The 20,422-nt window shown below is 26.9% G+C and overlaps 1 protein-coding gene across 3 annotated transcripts in view; it reads left to right on the top strand.

Moving 5' to 3' along the window:
* LOC107448569 (tetratricopeptide repeat protein 21B) overlaps positions 1 to 20,422 on the top strand; it is a 97,485-nt gene that overhangs the window by 61,856 nt on the left and 15,207 nt on the right. For all 3 annotated transcript variants that reach the window (XM_071187857.2, XM_071187858.1, XM_016063823.3), the window contains 14 exons: positions 2,132 to 2,289; positions 5,811 to 5,937; positions 6,797 to 6,882; positions 8,579 to 8,817; positions 11,114 to 11,186; positions 11,268 to 11,378; positions 12,385 to 12,437; positions 12,511 to 12,599; positions 13,141 to 13,267; positions 13,701 to 13,763; positions 13,852 to 13,954; positions 15,483 to 15,593; positions 17,930 to 18,011; positions 19,435 to 19,585. In XM_071187857.2, coding sequence (XP_071043958.1) covers positions 2,132 to 2,289; positions 5,811 to 5,937; positions 6,797 to 6,882; positions 8,579 to 8,817; positions 11,114 to 11,186; positions 11,268 to 11,378; positions 12,385 to 12,437; positions 12,511 to 12,599; positions 13,141 to 13,267; positions 13,701 to 13,763; positions 13,852 to 13,954; positions 15,483 to 15,593; positions 17,930 to 18,011; positions 19,435 to 19,585 — 1,573 coding nt within the window. The remainder of the gene's footprint in view (positions 1 to 2,131; positions 2,290 to 5,810; positions 5,938 to 6,796; positions 6,883 to 8,578; positions 8,818 to 11,113; positions 11,187 to 11,267; positions 11,379 to 12,384; positions 12,438 to 12,510; positions 12,600 to 13,140; positions 13,268 to 13,700; positions 13,764 to 13,851; positions 13,955 to 15,482; positions 15,594 to 17,929; positions 18,012 to 19,434; positions 19,586 to 20,422) is intronic.

Below are 20,422 nucleotides of genomic sequence, written 5' to 3'. Positions count from 1 at the left end.
TTGGTAATTAAGTTTCAAACTGTATTTATTTTTACTTATTTACTTTTAGTAAGAAAGGGTATATTTTAGGCATACTTCAAGTGAGTTTATTTTTTGCACCTTTTATTTTTTCTTATTTGCTTAAAATTATTCAAGCAATATTTGATTTCTTGCATTCATAGTATGATGGGAAACTCTCTTTTTCCTCAATGCCCTTATCAACAAAATAGTTTATATAAATAATAATAATTAAATTGTTTCTCATTTTAGCTTTCACACAATAAAATTTTTCATTCAAATAGATTTCAATTCTTAACAAAATTATTGAGGTGGTTGCTTGGAGCATTAGCAAGGGTCTGTCCAGGCCGAATTTACTACCGTTTAGCGGTACCTTCGGAAATTCAACTTTAGGAAAAGCGGTAGTTTCACAAAATACGTTTTTTTTTAAAATTTTATTTTTGTATTCCTTAAGAAACGGTAAATCTATATTTTTACCATGTTTTTGTGCTGATATTTCAATATAATTTTTAATTTTTCACAAATTATGTCTAAGTTTTCACAAAATAGGTACTTCTCAGAAAAACTTAGACAGACCCCTGATTAGCATCTTTTTTCCTTATGATGAAAGATTAAAAAAAGTGCTCATAATTTTTTCTAAAAGCATGTCAACTCTCTGGCTGTAATTTTTTTCATCACAATAGATTCAATAATTGTGTATTTTTATTACATATTTCAAATCTACCTATATTTTGGAGTTAATATAATATATTTTTTTGTAAAAGAGTTTAAATCATGAAAAAATAAACTGTTGGAAAATAGAACAACACTGTTACAAGAGTTTGATTCAAGGAGATATAAGATTTCGCAAAAGATATAAGATTTTATTGTTTAAGTTTTTTTTGTTTAGTTAATAAGATAAAAATTTGAAGGCTAGTATAATATATTATTAAATAAATAGGCATACTTATGCACATTATTGAAACTGAATCAACTGTTGAATGAATTAATTAAACAATAAAAAAAGCAGCAGTTCCCCACATTCAATCAAAAAAATATTTTTGTGTGCGCATTCATTAAATATAATATTTTATTCAATTCTCTAAATTAAGTATTTCAAAATTACTTTACAAAATTAAGTATAAATTAGCAGGCAACTTAGGAAGAAACATCATATATTATAATTTTTAAAAAATGATGCTTAATGAAACACTAAAAAATAATAAATGAAATTAACACTGTGCTAGCGTAAGTCAACTACCTTGTAAATTTACCTCATGTAAGTATTAATCGCTCCATTAAAATATTTTTTCAATTTTGCCAAATTATTTTTTTTAAATAATTAGTTTTAATTTTTATAAACTTCTACTAAAAAAAAAGTATTTAGCAAGTAGTAATAATAGTAACAAGTATTTTTTTTATAGAAAAATACGTAGATTCATATGGAATAAAAACATTTATGACTCATTATTCAAAATTTTTAAATCCACTATTTAATTAAACAATACCAAGTAATAAATAATTACCGAAATGTTTTTGCATAAAAGTGTCTGGGTAAACAAATTTCATTACTGGGTGATAATTTTCTAGAAATTTTTAATTAGTTTTAAAGATATGACCAAAGATGCAAAAGTGAAATTAACATTAAGGGGACAGAACTTTCATCTTCTCTCCTGACTAAACTATAAGGGCCATAGTTTCCAGATTGTGGCTATTGAATTCAAGGGTGAAAAATCTAAATAGGAAAAAAATAATATATTTAGAGAAAAAAAGTTTTTGTGTCTGACTTCATGACTTAATTTGCATATTTGAGGTCACTCTCATAGAATCATCATTTTAGGATTGATGGTTAGTTCATGAAAATACAATCATTAGAGCAAACGTTATTCCAGGTGATATCTTTTTTATTCTGTGCATTGTCCACCTCAAAAACATTTGTTTGCTGTTGGATGGAATTTACCCATTATGTTATGATATCTATCATGTATGATGATTGCATGCATAGTCGCGCCTATCTCGGAGATACTGCTGTGAAGTTCAACTTGGATTGATTGAACAGATTGGAATGATTTGCTCACGATAAATAAAAAAATATTTTTTTAATAAAACTAGAAATAAAGTTAAATTGATTCATCTTGACATTGCTCTTTTTTAGGCGATTTAGCTGCTGCTAAAGCGTTGTTATATCAAACAGTGGATAAAGAAGATAGTAACCCTGAAAGTCGAATAGTTTTGGCTCAACTTCATCTCAATGAAGGAAATTTTTATGCTGCTAGCCATTGTCTAGAAGTTGCTTTGAGTTTTAATTTTGAAGTGAGTGTTCATCACATCAGTATTTAAATCATGTTTTGTTGAGTTTATAATACAGTCAAGCCTCAATATTACAAACACAGAGAGAGACATTAAAAATTTCATAGTATAGTAAATTTGTTATATCAAAAATTTAATGTATTAATTAATCATTGAAATGTATATCAACAAATTATTCAAAATAATTACTGTACATGCATTTTTAAAAATTGTATCTCATGTATCACAGTTACTTCAAGCAATGTCAGTACTTTCGCTTTTTCATATAATCTGACACGTTGTTAAAGTTGTTCTAATTTATCATTTTTCTTTTTTTGCTATATGCTCTGATGCTGTAACCAACTGATACATTATTATTCATCTTAGCTACTTTCTCATAAGTCTCTTAGATTCATTGAATTAGCAAGCTATTTCAATCTAATGGACAGATATTATTATCTACGCACATGTCTATTTCTTTAGAAATGGAGGATTTAGGCAATTTCTTTTCACACATGGCAATCAATTTCTTTTTAGGGCTGCAAGATATGATTCATAAAATTATTCAATAAAATATTTTGGAAACAATAATATATTCTAGGAAACATTTTGAATTCTTAGGAGAAATAAATTAAAATTTTTTTTTGTGAAATCGAAGTACACCAAGAAATGTATTTGGTTAAAAGAGTTATTTTTATACTAGCAACAGAACCTTATGAGTTTTAGGGAATTCAGATTTTTTTGTGAAGTAAAAATATTTATGATATGGAGGTTCGACTGTATTTTTAGTGTGAGTGTTTAAAAAATTTTATTTCTCAATTTAATTTAATAATTTTACTTATATAAGAACTTAGTATTTCATTGTTGTTATGTTTAGCATTGTAGTTGTGTAGTGTGTTTAGCATTGCATTTATATTAATAAAGATATTTTTGCTTTCATGAACGTAAATCAATGAATTTTTATCATTTTTTAAATTAAATATCTTAATGGTTAACGGTAAAAATATAAATTTTGCAAACATCACTATACGTTTTACAGTTTTTTATTATGTTTTTGTCTATATTAAGAGTGCTTAAATATTTTCATACTGGTACACAAAGTCTCTATGGTAAATGGAGTCCATAAGACAATTTTGTGCCAGTTCGTCAAATGATGGAGTTTGTGTCCAACAAGAACAATGTATTGAACCAGAAATAGGTTAAGCTTAGTTCAGCCTTAGTTTAAGACTAAATTCTAATATTAATATTCATGCTCCTAAAGTTTTACATAACTTGTTATATAATACTTGTTCTTTTGTAATTTAATTAAAAAATTTTATGAAAGAAATGGATTGATAGTTTGCAAACATTTTATGGTCCATTTTGGTTATAAAATATTGCTTTTCTTTTCTAAGTCTTTAAATGAGGTGGCTTTCTTTGGAAGAAGAAGATGATGTGGAAGTAACCTTGTTATATTTTAAATTTTGAAAATTATTTTTGAAAACTAATAAAGTTTTGCTCAGCGTGATGCTTCCTCTAAGCAATTCAATTATATCCCACCATTTTAATCAGTCTTCATAAATATCACTAAACAAGCTTATTATTGTTTCTTTTATTTTCTCTATTGACATATTTATCTTCATTTTCTTTCCATTTTATATTACTCTACACTATATACATGCTTTTATAAGACAATTGCAGATGACATACAAATACAGTCAATTCGCTATAACTCGAAGTACAATAACTCGAATATTACTATAACTCGATTTTTTTATGAGGTCCCGACCCGTTTATCTTCAATTTCATGTTAATTATTCTCGATTACTCGAATTTTACTCCCTTTAACTCGATTTTTTTTTGATCTTTTAAAGCAAGAAAAAAAAACTTACGAGCTGATATCTTGCCCCTTCCTTTGCAACACACACACAATGTCATTCGCACTCTTCATGGAGAAGCTAAAGCTGTCCCTCTTGAGGTATGTGAACAGTGGTTAAATTAAACGTTACCAAATTTACTTCAAGGATACAGTTAAAATGATGTTTTCAATATTGATGAAATCAGTTTATTTTTTAAATGTCTTCCAAATAAGGATGAAAACTGCTCAGGGGGTAAAATGAGCAAGGAACGTTTGACTGCCTTAGTTGGAGGAAATGCGTCTGGGACAGAAAAATTGCCCTTACTTGTTATTGGAAAATACCGAAATCACCGATGTTTCAAGAATGTAAAAACGTATCCCTTGGATTACAAGTCTAACAAAAAGTTTTGGATGACATCAGTTTTATTTAAAGACTATGTAAGAAAATTGGATCGGAAATTCTTCGCTAAAAAAAGAAAAGTGATACGCTTTATGGATAAATGTACAGCGCATAGTGATCTACCTAATTTGAAAGCAGTAAATTTGCAGTTTCTCCCGCCAAACACAACAGCAAAGTTGCAGCCGATGGACCAGGGTATCATAAAGTGCTTCAAACAGTCTTATCGTAAATGACTTGTCAGAAAAATGATCTTAAATATTGTAAGCATTTAGAAAGTTTGTAATTAATAAGCATTAATTAAATAATCCAACAATATTTTGAAAGTTCGAAACTGAAACTAACGGTAAGTTGAACTTCCGATATGTCGAAGTTCTTTGTCAGTCCTATCAGATTCGAGTTATCGCGAATTCACTGTATATGCTATTATGAGCAGAAGAACTTGGTTTTGCATGAAAGAAATTCAGTTTCGTAAAATAAGAGAAAACCATATGCTTATTCAAGTATCAGAAGGACATTCTTGTTCCAAAGAAATGTTCCTGGATATCATAGTGGTGCATTCCAGCTTCATTACACACGTGAAGTTTTCTTTTTCTACAGTACTGTCTAGGATAATGATAACAGCATTTGTATCTGTAGCTATTTCTCCTGTTATGCATAATATTCACTCTGAGCATAGAAGGCAAGATGATGCTTTATTTAAGAATATTTGGAAATTACACTCGATTTTTATAGTAAAAAGAAATCACAATTAATTTAAGTGTTTTTATTGCTTCTGAAAAATGAGATAGAAAAGATGACGTACATTTTGAAGAAATAAAATTTTTTTTCACATTTTTTAACAGATGTTATCCTTAGAAATTATATAGCTTTAAAAAAAAACAGGCTTGTATTAATGTATCTTTTTTTTAACTTCCAAATTTACATGAACCTGTAATAAACTTTTCAGTAAAAACCATAGAGAAGACAGAAATCGACATAATGTCTAAAGTCAGCAGGCGGCATTGAAGCTATCAAAAGTTGGGTGCAGGAGCATTAACAGGCAGCTTAGTCCTTCATTCATATTTAGTGTAAGGAAGAATATCTAAAAAACTCACTAAATAAAGTTATTTTGTATCAAATATAGATTATTTATTACTAAATTTTAATATTACATTTACATATATTTATAAGTATATTTTGGTTATAGAAATATTTTTTGCATTAACTTTCTAAAATTGAATGTTTTAAGATATAGTTGTTCTATATTGATTCATTCTTTTAGAAAGTTATACTATTTGTTAATGAATTTATTTTGTTTGAATTTTATAGGTCCGTGAAAATTTAGATTATTTACTCATAAAAGCTGAAATTCAAAGGCAGCAAGGATTATTAACGGATGCTGCTGAAACATTAAATTTTGCTAAATCAATATGCTTTCCAGACTCTGCAAAAGAGGGTAAATAAAGTTTTGTTATTTTTTATTTCAGTTTGTGCTTTTTTTTAAGGACAAATGTAATATGTTCTAAGTCTTTTCACTTATATAAAGTCTATTTTGGAAATTTAATATGAGTAATATTTTACAATATAATTTGATCATGGTTATGCAGTTACAAAAAATTTAATTTTAAGTTTGGAAAATTACTTCAATGGTGTTCTTCCCCACTTTGAAATACATTTATATTATAATGATGTTAAAATTCTAATAACAAAAATCCAAGAGTCCCGAATGTTAGGCAATAACAGGTTATTCATCAATTTAAAGAATGTGCTTCATTAAATTAACAAATTTAAATTATTTATTGTATTTCATTAAATTAACAATTGCATTCCTCTACACTGTGAACTAAATGTATATTGTAATACCATTAAAGCTCTGATGACAGAAATCATTAAGCTCTGAGTGTTAAACAATATCATGTTTTTCATCAATTTAAAGAATGTGCTTCATTGAATTAATAAGTATTCAGACTTCATATTTAATACTTTCATGCAAATAAAGGACGTGTAATAGCAAAGAAAAGAAAAAAAAAACTTGTTATACTTTCAAATCTTGAGTTGGAAACAAATAACATTATATAGAATGAAGGTAATATGATAAAATACGCTTATCAAGTCCAAGTTTATTTGGCAAGTAAAATGAAAATTATTCTAGTTATTTCAGTGTGAAATTAATAGTCCTGTTTTTTCATACTTTTTAACTATTGTAATTGAAATATTCTTTAAAATGTATGAATAATTTTCTTTTATGATTGCATAAAAATATTTTAATTCTTTGATTTTTATCAGAATTAAAAGCAAAGTTTTCATTATTCCAGAAAGTTCTGTTAGAAAAGCTCCACTTTCTAAGAAAATTCATTTATATGTCCAGCTTATTAAAGTTCATTGTGATTTAAATATGCAGGTTTGTTGAGTTTTGCTTGATTTATTTTAGAAAATTTTAAGACCTTATAGTTTTAAACTAAAATTCACTTTCAACTTTTTATTTATATTCTGGTAATACTGCAGATTATATTATTTTATACATGCAGCTCTAAATTGGTAGTATGAATACTACTGGTAGTGCATTAAAAGCTCATGAATGAAATGTAAAAGAAATTACAGGTTTTTAGTCTAAATTATTTTTAGAAAAATAGGAATAAAAATAAATAAATCCTAAAAATTGAATGTTTTTATTGTTAAATTTATAAATTTTTTCCTTATATTATAACCTTTACATTTGTAAACCAATTATATCTTTAACATTATTCTTCAATATTTAGCTTTGTATATGATTTATTCCAGAAAACTATGTGCATGACACTAAATTTGGGGAATATTCTCCAATATTGTACCTTTTACTAAATTTTGCTAAATGTTCACTTTTAAAATTGAAAGCATTCATTCTGTCTGCAGAAGAAACCATACAAATTAAATAGCTTCATTTATTACTCCAACACTTGCAATGTAAAGTGATTTTTCTCTCTTGCTGTTACTTTTCACATGCATTTTTTCCATTGGTGTTATGAAAATGGCAATGCAAAAGTATTAAAGAAGTACTTTAATAAGATTATAAAGATTTATTGTAAAATTAAAAAAGAAAGAAAAGTGATTTTGTTAAATTTTGGAAATTTGCTTTTCCCTTGGATCCAGGACTTTAAAGTTTCAGGGTCCATTTTTATTAAAAATAAGTCTCTATTTAAAATAAGATAAATTATTTTAAACTTTCTGAAACTACAAGATTCTACGTGAAATTAAATAAATTCGCACTTAAAAATTTTAAAGCCAGAATCGATCATTGTTTTTAATTCAAGCATTAGAGCTGATGAAACATTTGCCTCAAAAAAAACCTGTAATGTAATTTGTTATTTCCCATTTCTCATTCTGCTATTAATACAGATTTTTTAAAATGTTTTTGAAGTTTACTTTTGTTCTGCTGTTGCACAATTTCTTTATATTCCTTGATGGAGAATTGCACGTCCCAGAGAACGCTTTGCTGCAAAAAAGGAGTCTAGGTAATGCAAGCTGATTGTCAATCCTTGATCAAAAATATGTTTTAGAGCAGGGACATGTAGATCTATAACAAGAGTTATTGAAGATGGGGCTAATCTGAGAAGCTATCCATTACTTTTTTGTGGGAAAATTGCATTCATTATCAACTAAAAAAGTAACAATGAGGCATTTTGCTTTTTATGTTAGTTACTATTTTGGTATTTGTGTGTTTTTTGGGGCAAGTAGATCATCATTTCAAAATATTATGAATTAATTGATTCTTTATTATCATTTTCTTCTGTGGCATGTATAGAAAGAGGCCAACTGCTATTGATTTGCTGTAATTTCTATAAATTATAGTGCTAATTATGAAATTATAAAAGACTGTTTAAAAACTATGTAATTTTCGATTATTTCTTTAATTTGCCTATTTTTTATTAAAATTGTACTGCCTTTAGTTTTTACTCCTTTTTTTTAAAGAATTTAAGAACAAATCTTAACTTATTCATGAACCGTTCGTCTTACCTTTTTTTTCCAATAATTAATTTCAAACCAATAATTTTGATATTTACTAAAATGTTTAATAAATAGCAATAAATCTGAACTTATTTTATATTTATTTGTTTAAGGATGAAGCAAATGCTGCAATTCGTGAGGCCAATTCACTGTTTCGAGATACACCTGAATTTGATAGACTTCGCTTTGCTGTTGCATATTTTGCCTTAAGTCGCAATGATATTAACTGTGCATTGAAGATATTAGAAGAAATTAAACCTGATAAATCATGCTATTTTGAAGCTTTGCAGCAAAGAGCTGAGATACATCTGAATTATAAAAAGGATAGAATTAAGTTCATCAATTGCTACAGGTTTGAATTTTTCCCCAGTTAGGGGTTTAAAACCAAAAACTACTGAAATCAATTTCTGAAAGAATTACCATTCTCTGCTAATGAAATTTCACTAAAAGGTGGTTATCAAATACTGTAAAAATTGGTACCTCAGACTACTGTAAAAATTGGTACATCAGACTTCTTTAAAAATTTAGGGAAACTAGCATTTTTTTTATTTATACAAATATCGGGTTGTCATTATTGGGGTAATTGGGGAAAGTATTAAAATAAATATAAAATATATAACTAGCTTATGTCAATGTAGAATAGTTTAAATATATTTTTGTATGGGAAACTGACATATTTGCCAAACTTATTTAATGTTTTAGTTATAGTTATCACAGTTTAAATAATGGATGAACAAAATACTTTGAATATTGAGAGTTAAAATATCAGTAGTATCAAAACTAGGGTTTCACTGTACAGTAGGGAACCAATTATCCAAAAAGATCGGAACCATCGCTATTCCAGATAACTGATTTTTCCGGTTTTCTGAATCGCTACAAAAAGCCGTTTTTTTTATTGTTTAACCCAACTAAAAAAAAAAAAATTTTGGAAATAATCTTAAAAGGAAGAAAAAACGATGAAGTAATACACTAATGATTATTTCCAAAATGATGGTAAGGTAAACATCTTTCAAGAAAGAAAGAAAAATTATAAAATCTTACGAAGAAAAAAAAAATTTTTTTTTAAAAATAGCGGGAAAATTTATCGAATTTCGTTCTGATTTTTTGGTTTTCCGGTTTTCTGATTTCCGGATAACGGGTTCTGCACTGTATATATATATATATATATATATATATATACACACAGTGTATTAAAAATTATATATATATACAGTCAAACCCCGCTATAGTGAACACTGCTTATAGTGAACTCCCGGATATAGTAAACGAAAGGAAGTTGGATATAATGAACTTTTTTCTGTCTTCAACTGATTTTTTTTTTGTAATAATTTTGAAATTTCTACTTCAAAAAAAAATACATATACCAATTTTCAAAACTATCTGTAAAGGGGAATGTAGCAATAAGCATTTTTTCTTGTTTGCTTCTTTTATCTCACTTTCCCATCCCTAAACAAACAAAGCAGATGTTTCCAACCAATTCAGACGATGCCCCTGTAAAGTGTCAGTTGGATCAATATGCATTTTCTGTCAGAGGGAATGAGCAGTTATTCATTATTAGTCAAAGGGTTGGACACTAATATGTGTTGATAAGGCCCTCATTTCATCTCCTTTTTGCTCTTAGTTCAGTTTACAAAATCCTGCAAACAAGTGTCTCAAATTTAACTATGGCGAGCAGTAAACGTAAATGTTCTCCTGATGATGAAATGGGCATAATCAGAAAAATTGAAAATGGATGCAATCAAGCTGATATTTGCAAGGAATATAAACTATCCAAATCTGCAGTTTGTAACATATGGAAAAATTGGCAATTAATAATTTCTGCTCATGAAAAAATTTAGATAGCAGAAAAAAGTTGAGAGAAGCATATCACAAGGATGTTGCAGAATAATTACTGAAGTGGTTCACCAATCGAAGTATCAGGACAAATGTCGATGAATTTGCTAAGCAATTTTATGAGACTACTTTTATGTGCTCGAATGGTAGGTTAGACAGGTTTAAAAAGCGGAATAACAGAAATTCAGGAAAAATTATCTGAGAGTCGGGAAGTTTTTCCATATCTGATGTTGAGGATTGCTCATCAGCTAAAGATTACTAATTTTTTTTGTATGCAAGACGAAGAGTAATAAAAAATAACACATTTTTTGCTACTACATAATATTTTTCAGTCATTTATTTGAATAATGTGTAATAAAAAGGAGGAGTTTGGGAACCATTAGTTAAATTGGCTGTGTAATGGATATAGTGAACTCCCGGTTATAGTGAACAGAAATTTCGGTCCCTTGAAGGTTCACTATAGCGGGATATGACAGTGTATATATATATATATATATATATATATATATACAGTTAGCTAAAATTTTTTTTCTAAGAAATGCATCTTTTCATACATAAATTTACTTTGTCATTGAAAAAGCCAATTTTTAGCTTGGTTGCAAAACAACATTGAAAAAGTTTTTTGAAAGGAAAATGTAAATCAATTTGTTTCTTATTTTTTAATAAATACTACTAGTTCATAAATATGTATTAAATGTCTTCTTTTAACTGTTATTTAAAAGTTACTTAAATTATATAACAGAAAAAGTTTTGTGTGTTTATATATTTATTTGATGTCAAGTGTTATCTTCACCACTTCTGTCTGTATAATTTAGAGAAGCAGCAAAGGAAAGAAATACCCCAGAAATCTTAAATTTATTAGGAGATGCATTTATGAAAATTCAAGAGGTATGTTTTCAAAACACACTAATTTTTCTAATTGCCCATTTACCTTTCATATGCTAATTTTTATAATTAAACTTTAATTAGCCTGAGAAAGCTGTTGAAGCATATGAACAAGCTTTAAAGCAAAATCCTAAAGACAGTGATTTAGCTAGTAAAATCGGTACTGCATTGGTGAAAACTCATAATTATGAGAAAGTAGGTGAATATGTTCCATTTATAAAAACTTTTATATGTAGCTTTTGTTCATTGTAGTCATTTTCACTAAGAACTTCTATATAATGAGGTGAAGAGATAATAGAAGCAGTTAATGATGGATTATGTTTGATTCTCCAACTAATGTTATGTGAAAATTCAAGTATTTTATAAATATTACAAAAAAAGCTTAGTTACACTGTAAACTTATAAAATACGGTAAAATTTCTTCACTCATATAGTTGATATTAGATTTTGAGATAATAGAATAAATCATAAGAAATGATCCTGAAAGTTGTAAATTTTATGTAAAATTAAATATTTATTTTTATATTAAATTTTTATTTAGAAAATTTCCTGGCATATTTTTTCATACAATTATTCATTGTAAAAGCATCACTCATTAAAAAGGAAAATAAAATTTGTTTTTAAATAAAGCTAAAGAATAGCACTGATAATATTACATAAAGAAACATACTACAGCTTCAGTTCTAAAACAAAGAACTTTCATTATTGTCAGGCTCAGAAATTCTGTACTTGGACACTAATGCTGGTTCTTCATTATAAAACTGAAACTTCAATATGTATGTTTGTGTGTTATTTTTTTTTGGGGGGGGGGGGCTTTTTCACAATGTTTAGCTTTATTCATATATTGAAGAAAATTCATTCATTCTTCGCTTAGAAATTTGCATTTGATTGTTTTTTATTGTGCTTGGAAGAAGGGAATAAACGAATTCTGTTTAATCAAAGGCAAATATTTTATTATGCTGTTAATGATAAAACAATTTATGAAATTGTTTCTAAATACTACTTAGAAGGCTAGTTATCTGACCTTATTTGAGTAGTAATTTTTATATCTTAAAATTCTTTTGCATTTTTTAATAAAGTTGCTATTACAAGTGATATTTGATTTTATCTGGTAGATGTATTATGCAAATTTGATTGTATTTATTTTAAAAAATGATCAGAGTAGATGGATCTGATTTCCTTTTCTAAATTCTTTTGACAGGCTGTTACTTATTACAAGGCTGCAATAAAAAGTGGAGGACTTGAAAATTTAAGGTTACTAGTTATTAATTAATTAATTATTTGTTTAAAAATTAAAATTCTAACTTTTTGAAACTATTTTTATTAGGTATGATTTATGTTCCTTGTTGTCGATTATAAAGCGTTACAAAGAAGCTGAAGAAATGGTAAATTCTGCTTTGGAGAGCAATAGAGGAAGTAAGAATGATGTTTCTGAAAGTTTTTGATTTAGTTATTATTTTTCCTATAGCAATAACTTTGAATGCTTGTCAAATATGTTGTGCTGTAGTGCTGAAAACGTTTCTCTTAAAAGGCAAACCATTAGGAGGGGGGCAGAATGGGAAATATTTTTGATGAATTATCAAATCATCTCAAGTTATCAAAAGTTTTATTTACCTATTTTTCCTTATTATAGTTTATTGTAACATCTATACTTTTTCAATCTACATTCATGTAAAAAGATAAAAATTACTCGCAAAATGTAATATTTTTTGTTTATATATTTCAAAATGAAAAGTTATAGATATTTATAATTACATATATTTATAATTAGTTTTTGAATCTTGGTGTTTTAGTTGAATTTAACTATTATATAAAGATTAAAAAATCCTAATATTTAGTTTCTTTTTCAAATATGATTTTATATTGAGTGGAATTTATTTAATTTAAGTTATTCAAAAAGTCTTTCTTTAATTCTTTTAGTGTAATAACTTTTAATAGTGTTATTTTTATCTATTAGCTGACAATTTAAATTGGTTGTCCATGGAATCAAAATACTTGTGTCTTTTGTCAAATGTTTATTCTAAAATGGAAATGGAAGACCAAGCTATGAATGCTCTTCAAAAAGCTTGGAGTGTTCAAACAAGGTATGTGAATCAAAGTAATGAACTTTTTTATTAATTAAAATAATTTGTTTGAATTTCTATGGTATATTTTTAGTATATTATATATTTAACTTTAAATTATATAATTTGCTAGCACCTCAAAACATGTTGCATTGTTTCAAGCAAGACTTAATTTATAAATTGCAATCTGAGCTTTTATGATTAATGATGAAACTAAATTTTAAAAAAAAGTATCAGATGGTAAAGTATCATCATGGTATCATAAAAGTGTAAAAGTATCGTCATAAAGTGTCATTTTGAATTTTAAAATTGCTTTGTTTGGTTTAAATTTGTTACAACAAACTTATGTTTGCGTTAATGTTTTGTACATTTAATTTGAAGTGATTATTTTCATGAATCAGCAGTTTAAACAGAATGATTCAATAATATTTTTCTGTATGAATTTTTTTTTCAGAGTTTTGCGCAAAGTTCACATGGAACAAACAGATGTTGATGTCCATCGTAAAAAGGCTAAAGAGTAAATTTTTTTTATTCTTTCAGAATACTGTACCAATTGCCTATTGAACTTTTATCAAATATTGCATATTTTCTTTATGTTATTTTAGAATTTGTTGTCAACTAGCTATTCATTCTTCAAATAAGAAAGATTATGGGAGTGCTGTTCAGTTTTATCGAGAAGCACTTACTTTTGATGATAGTGACACTGAAGTAAGAAATTAGTTTTAGTTAAAACCTCTTTATTATTAAACAGGTTAACTCACTATTACTTTTTTAAGATTTATCGTGCAATTGTAATAAAAAATAAATAAAACAGCTATATTCTGTCGCTTGTATGTGTCTCATAAGCAAATATAGTTTTTTTCATACAGTTTTGTGTTATTCTAGCATGAAATATAAAAGTGTTGCTTAAGAATGTTTCAACATAACTGAACAACTGTTTGTAAATTCAACTATGATTTTCACCTGCAATCTTCTCCAAATTGTGACCAACACTGAAGTTCAAGATCTAAAATCATTGTGTGCTCAGTGCTTTCAAGCAAATAACTTAAAAAGCTTTTTGTGTACTCCACAAAAAATTTACTTATTGTCAAGATATTGGTTCATCTTATTTATGTTAGGTATTATTGCACACCTAAAAAGATAATTTTGAGTCAACCTGTGTATCTCAATTGTCATAAGTTAAGTATTTATTATCAATGTATTATTATACTTGTTAAAGCACATAGCATATGTGTTCGGATTTTAAGTGCATATTATATGAAAGGAATGGAACTTATTCAATGATAAATGTGTTCAAATTATTCTGTGAATGCAATCTAAGTAAGATAACATTTTTCTCTTTTAGAATCAAGAGTGTTTTAATGTATGTAGAAATATATATTTACTTATTAATCTGTTGTTTTTTGTTCAAATAAACTCACTCAAATTAATTAATTTTTATTATTTAAGTATTAATTAGTGTTAAAAATCAATTCAAATTAATTTAATAATTAAAATTTGAGGATATTTCATGAAACAAATTTTTGGCATTTTTCTTTTATACAGAATGGGAAATAAGAGAGAAGACTATTTAAATCTTATTTATATGCTATAAGTATGCTACCGAAAAAGTGTACATTTTAAGAATTAAAGAGGTTAAATGAATAATCCCAGAAAACTGAAGCAGAGAGCTATACTTAATAATGTAAAAACTTCATTTGCTTCAAAAATTATAAAGGTAAAAAAAGTCAACATATCTTGAGCACTCAAAAATGAACACCTATTCTTAAGACTCATAAGATGTGAATGATGAAAATAAAGCAGATTTAAAACAGAAAACATTGAAATTAAACAAAAGAGTATGTATATTTTGTTCTTGGTACATTCTTGTTTTACACTTTTGTTTTGTAAATGAAACCTAAAACTTCATCGCGTTTTAGATTCTGAGAAACATACATTTTCATAAACTTTTCTCTGAATAATAATAAAAATTGATGCATAAGTAATTATGAATTGTCTAAGTACAAACTTATTTATTGTGTTTGAATATATCAAGATATCTTTTTCTAGTATGTGATATTTTTTATTTTTTCCTAGAAATCTCACTTTTAATTTGGTCTTGATAAAAAGTATGCATAAAATGTTTGCATTTCTATTGATTGTTATTTGTAAATTTATCATTGAAAAATCTCTATCTCTAAAAATCTCTTATCTATCTTCCTTTATGCATGCATTAATTTTCTTTTAAATGTTTCAGATACTTCTTTCTTTGGCTCGACTACAAATTGAGTCCCATGACATAGATGCTGCCCGGCAATATTGTGCCACTGTGTTAAGTAAAGATAGTGAAAACATACCAGCAGCTGTGGTAATAATTTTTTGTTAGTAAATTAAAGTTTAATAAGAAGTAAATAAAAATAACACATAAAACTGCAGTGCCTGTAGTTTAAAGAGTTTATGTGGTATATCAATTTATTATCATTCGACATACATGACAAACACACTTTAAACCAATTAAAAACATGTCCTCAAACCATATAAATATTTGGTTTACTTAATCAGATGCAAAATTTTCTTGCTAAGATATCTAATAGCACTGAAATACTGAATTATACTCTATTTATATACTATAATGCTAATTGCTTGAAAACTTCCAACAAAATATAGCTATGCTCAAGTTTTATGTACAATCTGAAAATAAAAAAATTTAATTAAAAATATTATTTTGTAACATTTCCTACATAAATCGGTTATTTTCTTGGTGTCTGTTTATTTTATTGAATACTGTAGGTCTTAACTTTAGTTGGGATTTGTTTTCTGTATTTTGTTGGCGAAAGTGAAACACATATGTTAATATTTAGAACAAGTGAGACACATATGTTAATATTTATTGTTTTGAGATATTTGAACGTAATTTTTTTTTAGTGTTATGGAAGTAGGGATGGATGCATATTTTAAAACAGCTTTCATGATGTCAACCAATTTTTTAGAATGTAAGCTTTTTTGTTTTAATTCTTTTTATCTTGAAATTCTGTAAACTAGAAAAAATGTGGAATAAAATGTTTCACTTGTGAGCTGACGTTTTTAGTAATCATTTAAGTAATGCTAGAAAATTATTAACAACTTTAAATGAAATTTCTTACATTTATATGCTGCCAAAGAATTATGGTAAGCTCAACAGCAATTTTGGTCAACATAAATACTATTAGAAAAGCAAAGTTAACAATACCATTGCGACTTGCACTATAAACAAAGAAATTTTTGGTAAACTAGTTATAAGAAAAAAAAGTGAGATCATCATGGAACTGTTTTCTTTAGAATCAGTCAAATCATTTATAAATAAAAAATATAATATTTATGCTGTCTAAACTTTCAATTTAGTTCACTCTGTTATTAGAAAACAATAATTATATTTTAAGTAAGAAATATTTTGTGCCATGCAATTAACAGAAATAAATTTGGAAGTGAGCAAATTGGATGATGAATAGTATTTATGAACTCTAGTTTAAATCAAGTTAAACATCTATTTCCCCCCTAGAAAAACCATTGCTCTTTAGGTCAACTACTTGAAATTCCTGATTATGAGTAATAGTTGCCTAACTTTATTTTTGCCAAAAGCTGATTTTCTTTCTAAATGCAGTAATTGAAAAATCTAAATAGTTTTCTGCAAAATTTCTACAGAAAATTTGTTTTTGCCTTTATTTTTCTCAATTTTTCGATAAAATATTAACCTTTAAATTTTTAAGCACCTTGGCATAATTTATTTAAAACTTTCCCTTTTATTCACCATTCTCTTATAGAATTACATAGAAAGAAACTGGTTTTATGCAAGGAAGCAATCAGGTAAACCATATTAGGAAAAAAATGAAATCTCATAAAAATGTGTTAAAAATCAATAAAAAATCACATTCTCATCTTTAATAATACTTGATTTCCAAAAAAAGGGTATCAAAAATGTAAAATTACTCTGCAAAATTTTTTTTCTTGTATTTATACTATTACTTAATCAGACCTAATTTGGGTATGCAGATTTCAAATCTGAACTTAGTCTTTTTTTTCAGAAATTAGTTTTGTTCATATTTTTTTCAAAATTATATATTTTTGTCAATTTTATTTTTTGCCTGTATGTACAAGTTTATAAAGAACATGTAGGTTTGTATACATACATGTACACTTGCCTGTTCCTTTATAAATAGCACTTAAGACATAAAACATATGACTTTAACATATCACATCATAAATAGAAATGTATTATTGCCTTCTTCCTATTTTGTGGTAGAGAAATGGGAATACTTTGTATTCACTCAGGTGAATTTTAAAAGTTACTGGTTACAAATATACTTTTAAATTGCATAAAAATCTTGTAGAGAAAAACAGATTGCAAATTTGTAATCAGTGATTTAAAAATACCTAAGATCTGTTTCAAATTCTCATACCAAAGAGTACAAATAAACAAAAAAAATGTTATTCCCTAATGTTTTCAATGAAGATTTGGAGTTGAAATGATATCATTAGAAATATTTATTTCCATTATTTTTATTTGTAGTTGAAATTTTAATCTCACTATTATATGCAATGAATTTTATTTTAAATTTAGTATTTTTGCACTCTTGAAGTAAACACATAGTATAGAACACATATTAAACACATAATAATTTTTCAATACCTTTTGTTTGTTTAATCATAATTCATTTGCATTTTTAGATGCTGGCTGATATGATGTTCGAAGCAGGAGATTTACAATCTGCAAAATTTCAGTTTCAGAAACTATTAAATATAAAACCAGGTTTGATATTTCTACATAAATTTTTTATGTTCACAATGATTGTTTAATGTGAAGAAGTTTAAAACACTTTTCCTTTAATCCATCAGATGACACTTTCATTTTTCATAATTTTGCCTATTTGTCCCCCAAAAGTAGTGTTCAAAATTCTGACTTACAGTTCTGAAAATGAAAATAAACACTTGTGAAGACATGTAATTGAATGTTTTTTCTATACAATGCCTGTTATAGCAAATTAATAACATTTAATTTGATTTTAAAAGTGGTATACATGGTTGTTTAAAAATTGCTTCAAAGTCCAAGAAGGTTACAGTTATTGCTTTGTTTCATTGTAAAAACTCCTGAAAATAAATATCTATAATTACCAGAATTTGTTAAGAAACTTCCCATTTCTGTATCCCTGCAAATGAGATCACAGACACATTAGCCAAAAAATAGTATCGCATCCAACAAACCCTTTTTGAGAAAGTTTGTTAGGAATCAGCAGATTTTGCTTTTGGAATGATGGACAAGCATCATTGCCTCAATGCTCACCCTTCTATCTACTCTTATCCTTTCTATCTACACCTATTTCTGTTCTTTTTATCATCTAAGAATCTATCTACTTCTATTACTGTAAGGTTAGAAAATTGTTATACAATTTTACAAATTAACTTTTTCCCTTCCATTTTTTTAATAGTTTGCTTTTATTTGCTTGCATTTTGTTTTTTGTTACTGCCCTAGTTCTATTTGTGTATCTTGTCTCTGACAAAAGTTTATCTTCTCTTCAGTTTTTAGTTTCTGTGATAGTATTTTATGTACCAAAAATCTAGCTTTCTGTATCAGAAATATTCATTTGCAATATTTTCAAAATACAATTTTAATCCAAACAAAATAAGTAATATAGTTTTTTCATGTAAGATTGATTTTGCAATTTTAACTTTAAGTTCAGGGGTCTGTCTAGGTTTTTCTGACAGGTACCTATTTTGTGAAAATTTAGACGTAATTTGTGAAAAATTAAAAATTATATTAAAAAATCAACACAAAAATATGGATTTATCGTTTCTTAAGGGATACAAAAATGAAATTTTAAGAAAAAGTATTTTGTGAAACTACCGTTTTTCCAAAATTGAATTTGTGAAGGTACCGCTAAACGGTAGTAAATTCGGCCTGGACAGACCCCTGAAGTTAGATTTACTAAAAATGTGATAAATTAATTGATCTAGGTTTGTGTTTTCATGGAGAAGAATGATACATTAAACCTGTTTCCAAGAATTTAAGTTATGTCCCAGAACATGTTGATTTTACTGTAATTTTATTAACATGTGAAATTTTTTAGAAATAACACTATATATGTGGCTCATTTTCTACATCAATTGTATATGTTTTAGTGCATTTATTATTATGTATTTAATTTGACTTATTTAGGATTTCTTTATGTTTTCAGATTTTTTTGAGGCTATTGCTAGATATATTGAAGTAGTACGCAGGCTCGGTAAGCTTGAACATGCTGAAATTTGCATTAAGAAGGCTGAAGCAGTTTCAGGCAATTTGTCTATTGATCCTGGTTACTATTATTGCAAAGGTCTCTATGAATGGTAAGGAAAAAGTTTAATTTGTGTTATTGGAGATGGTCTTTATAGATATGAGTACCATTGAAGAGAGAATTTCTAATGACTTCAATTGAAAAGCTTGCCAGCAAAAATTTATTTTCTCAAAATCTAGCATATCAATCTTTAGAATATTAAAATACCATGTTTCTTTCATTTTTATACAGTGGTACCCCAATTTTATGTTTTTGGTTTGACTAGCAATGAAAAGCACATGATACGTGAAAACGTAAAATCGGGTTTAAAAAAAGTGTAAGCATATTTTTCAAAAATTAACTCTTGCCAGGTGAACTATTGGAAAAAATGTTTAATCCTTACTTGTTTTCTATCTTTAGATACAATATCATTGATAGCCCACTCAATACTAACAATGTTTTGCAAATGTGCATCTTGATTTGTATTTGTAAATGAAAATTGTTTCAGAGTTTTCGTGCTTTGAATTGCATGATTAGCTAGGGGTGCATCATCCATTATTTCATCTTCATCGTCATCTCTATTATCATCAAAAGTGTGCGTTAAATCAGTAAGCAAAGGAATTTGTAAAGTGATATGTTTGTCACTTTCAATGTATGCATCATCAACCTTCAGAAGATCTTCACCTTCAGGCATGCAATTTTCTTCTTCCGAAAGACTAATGTCCTCTTTGAATATCGAGAATCTTGCTTTATTAAATCCATTGGTATTGCATTTTTTTATCAGCTCTGTCCCAAGATAAAGAAATCATATTTTGAGCTTTTAAAATATTTATATTTGCTTTAAAAGCAGTCTACAGGTTGCTGAAATCTAAAAAAAGAAGTTATTTTCTAACAAGTTGTTTCGGGTTAG

This window comes from Parasteatoda tepidariorum, chromosome 11 (assembly GCF_982258835.1).
Source record: "Parasteatoda tepidariorum strain Cologne lab strain chromosome 11, Ptep-v5.0, whole genome shotgun sequence".
Lineage (NCBI taxonomy): Eukaryota > Metazoa > Arthropoda > Arachnida > Araneae > Theridiidae > Parasteatoda > Parasteatoda tepidariorum.
The sequence above is the reverse complement of the archived record's forward strand: the minus strand, read 5'-3'. Positions and strand labels throughout refer to the sequence as shown.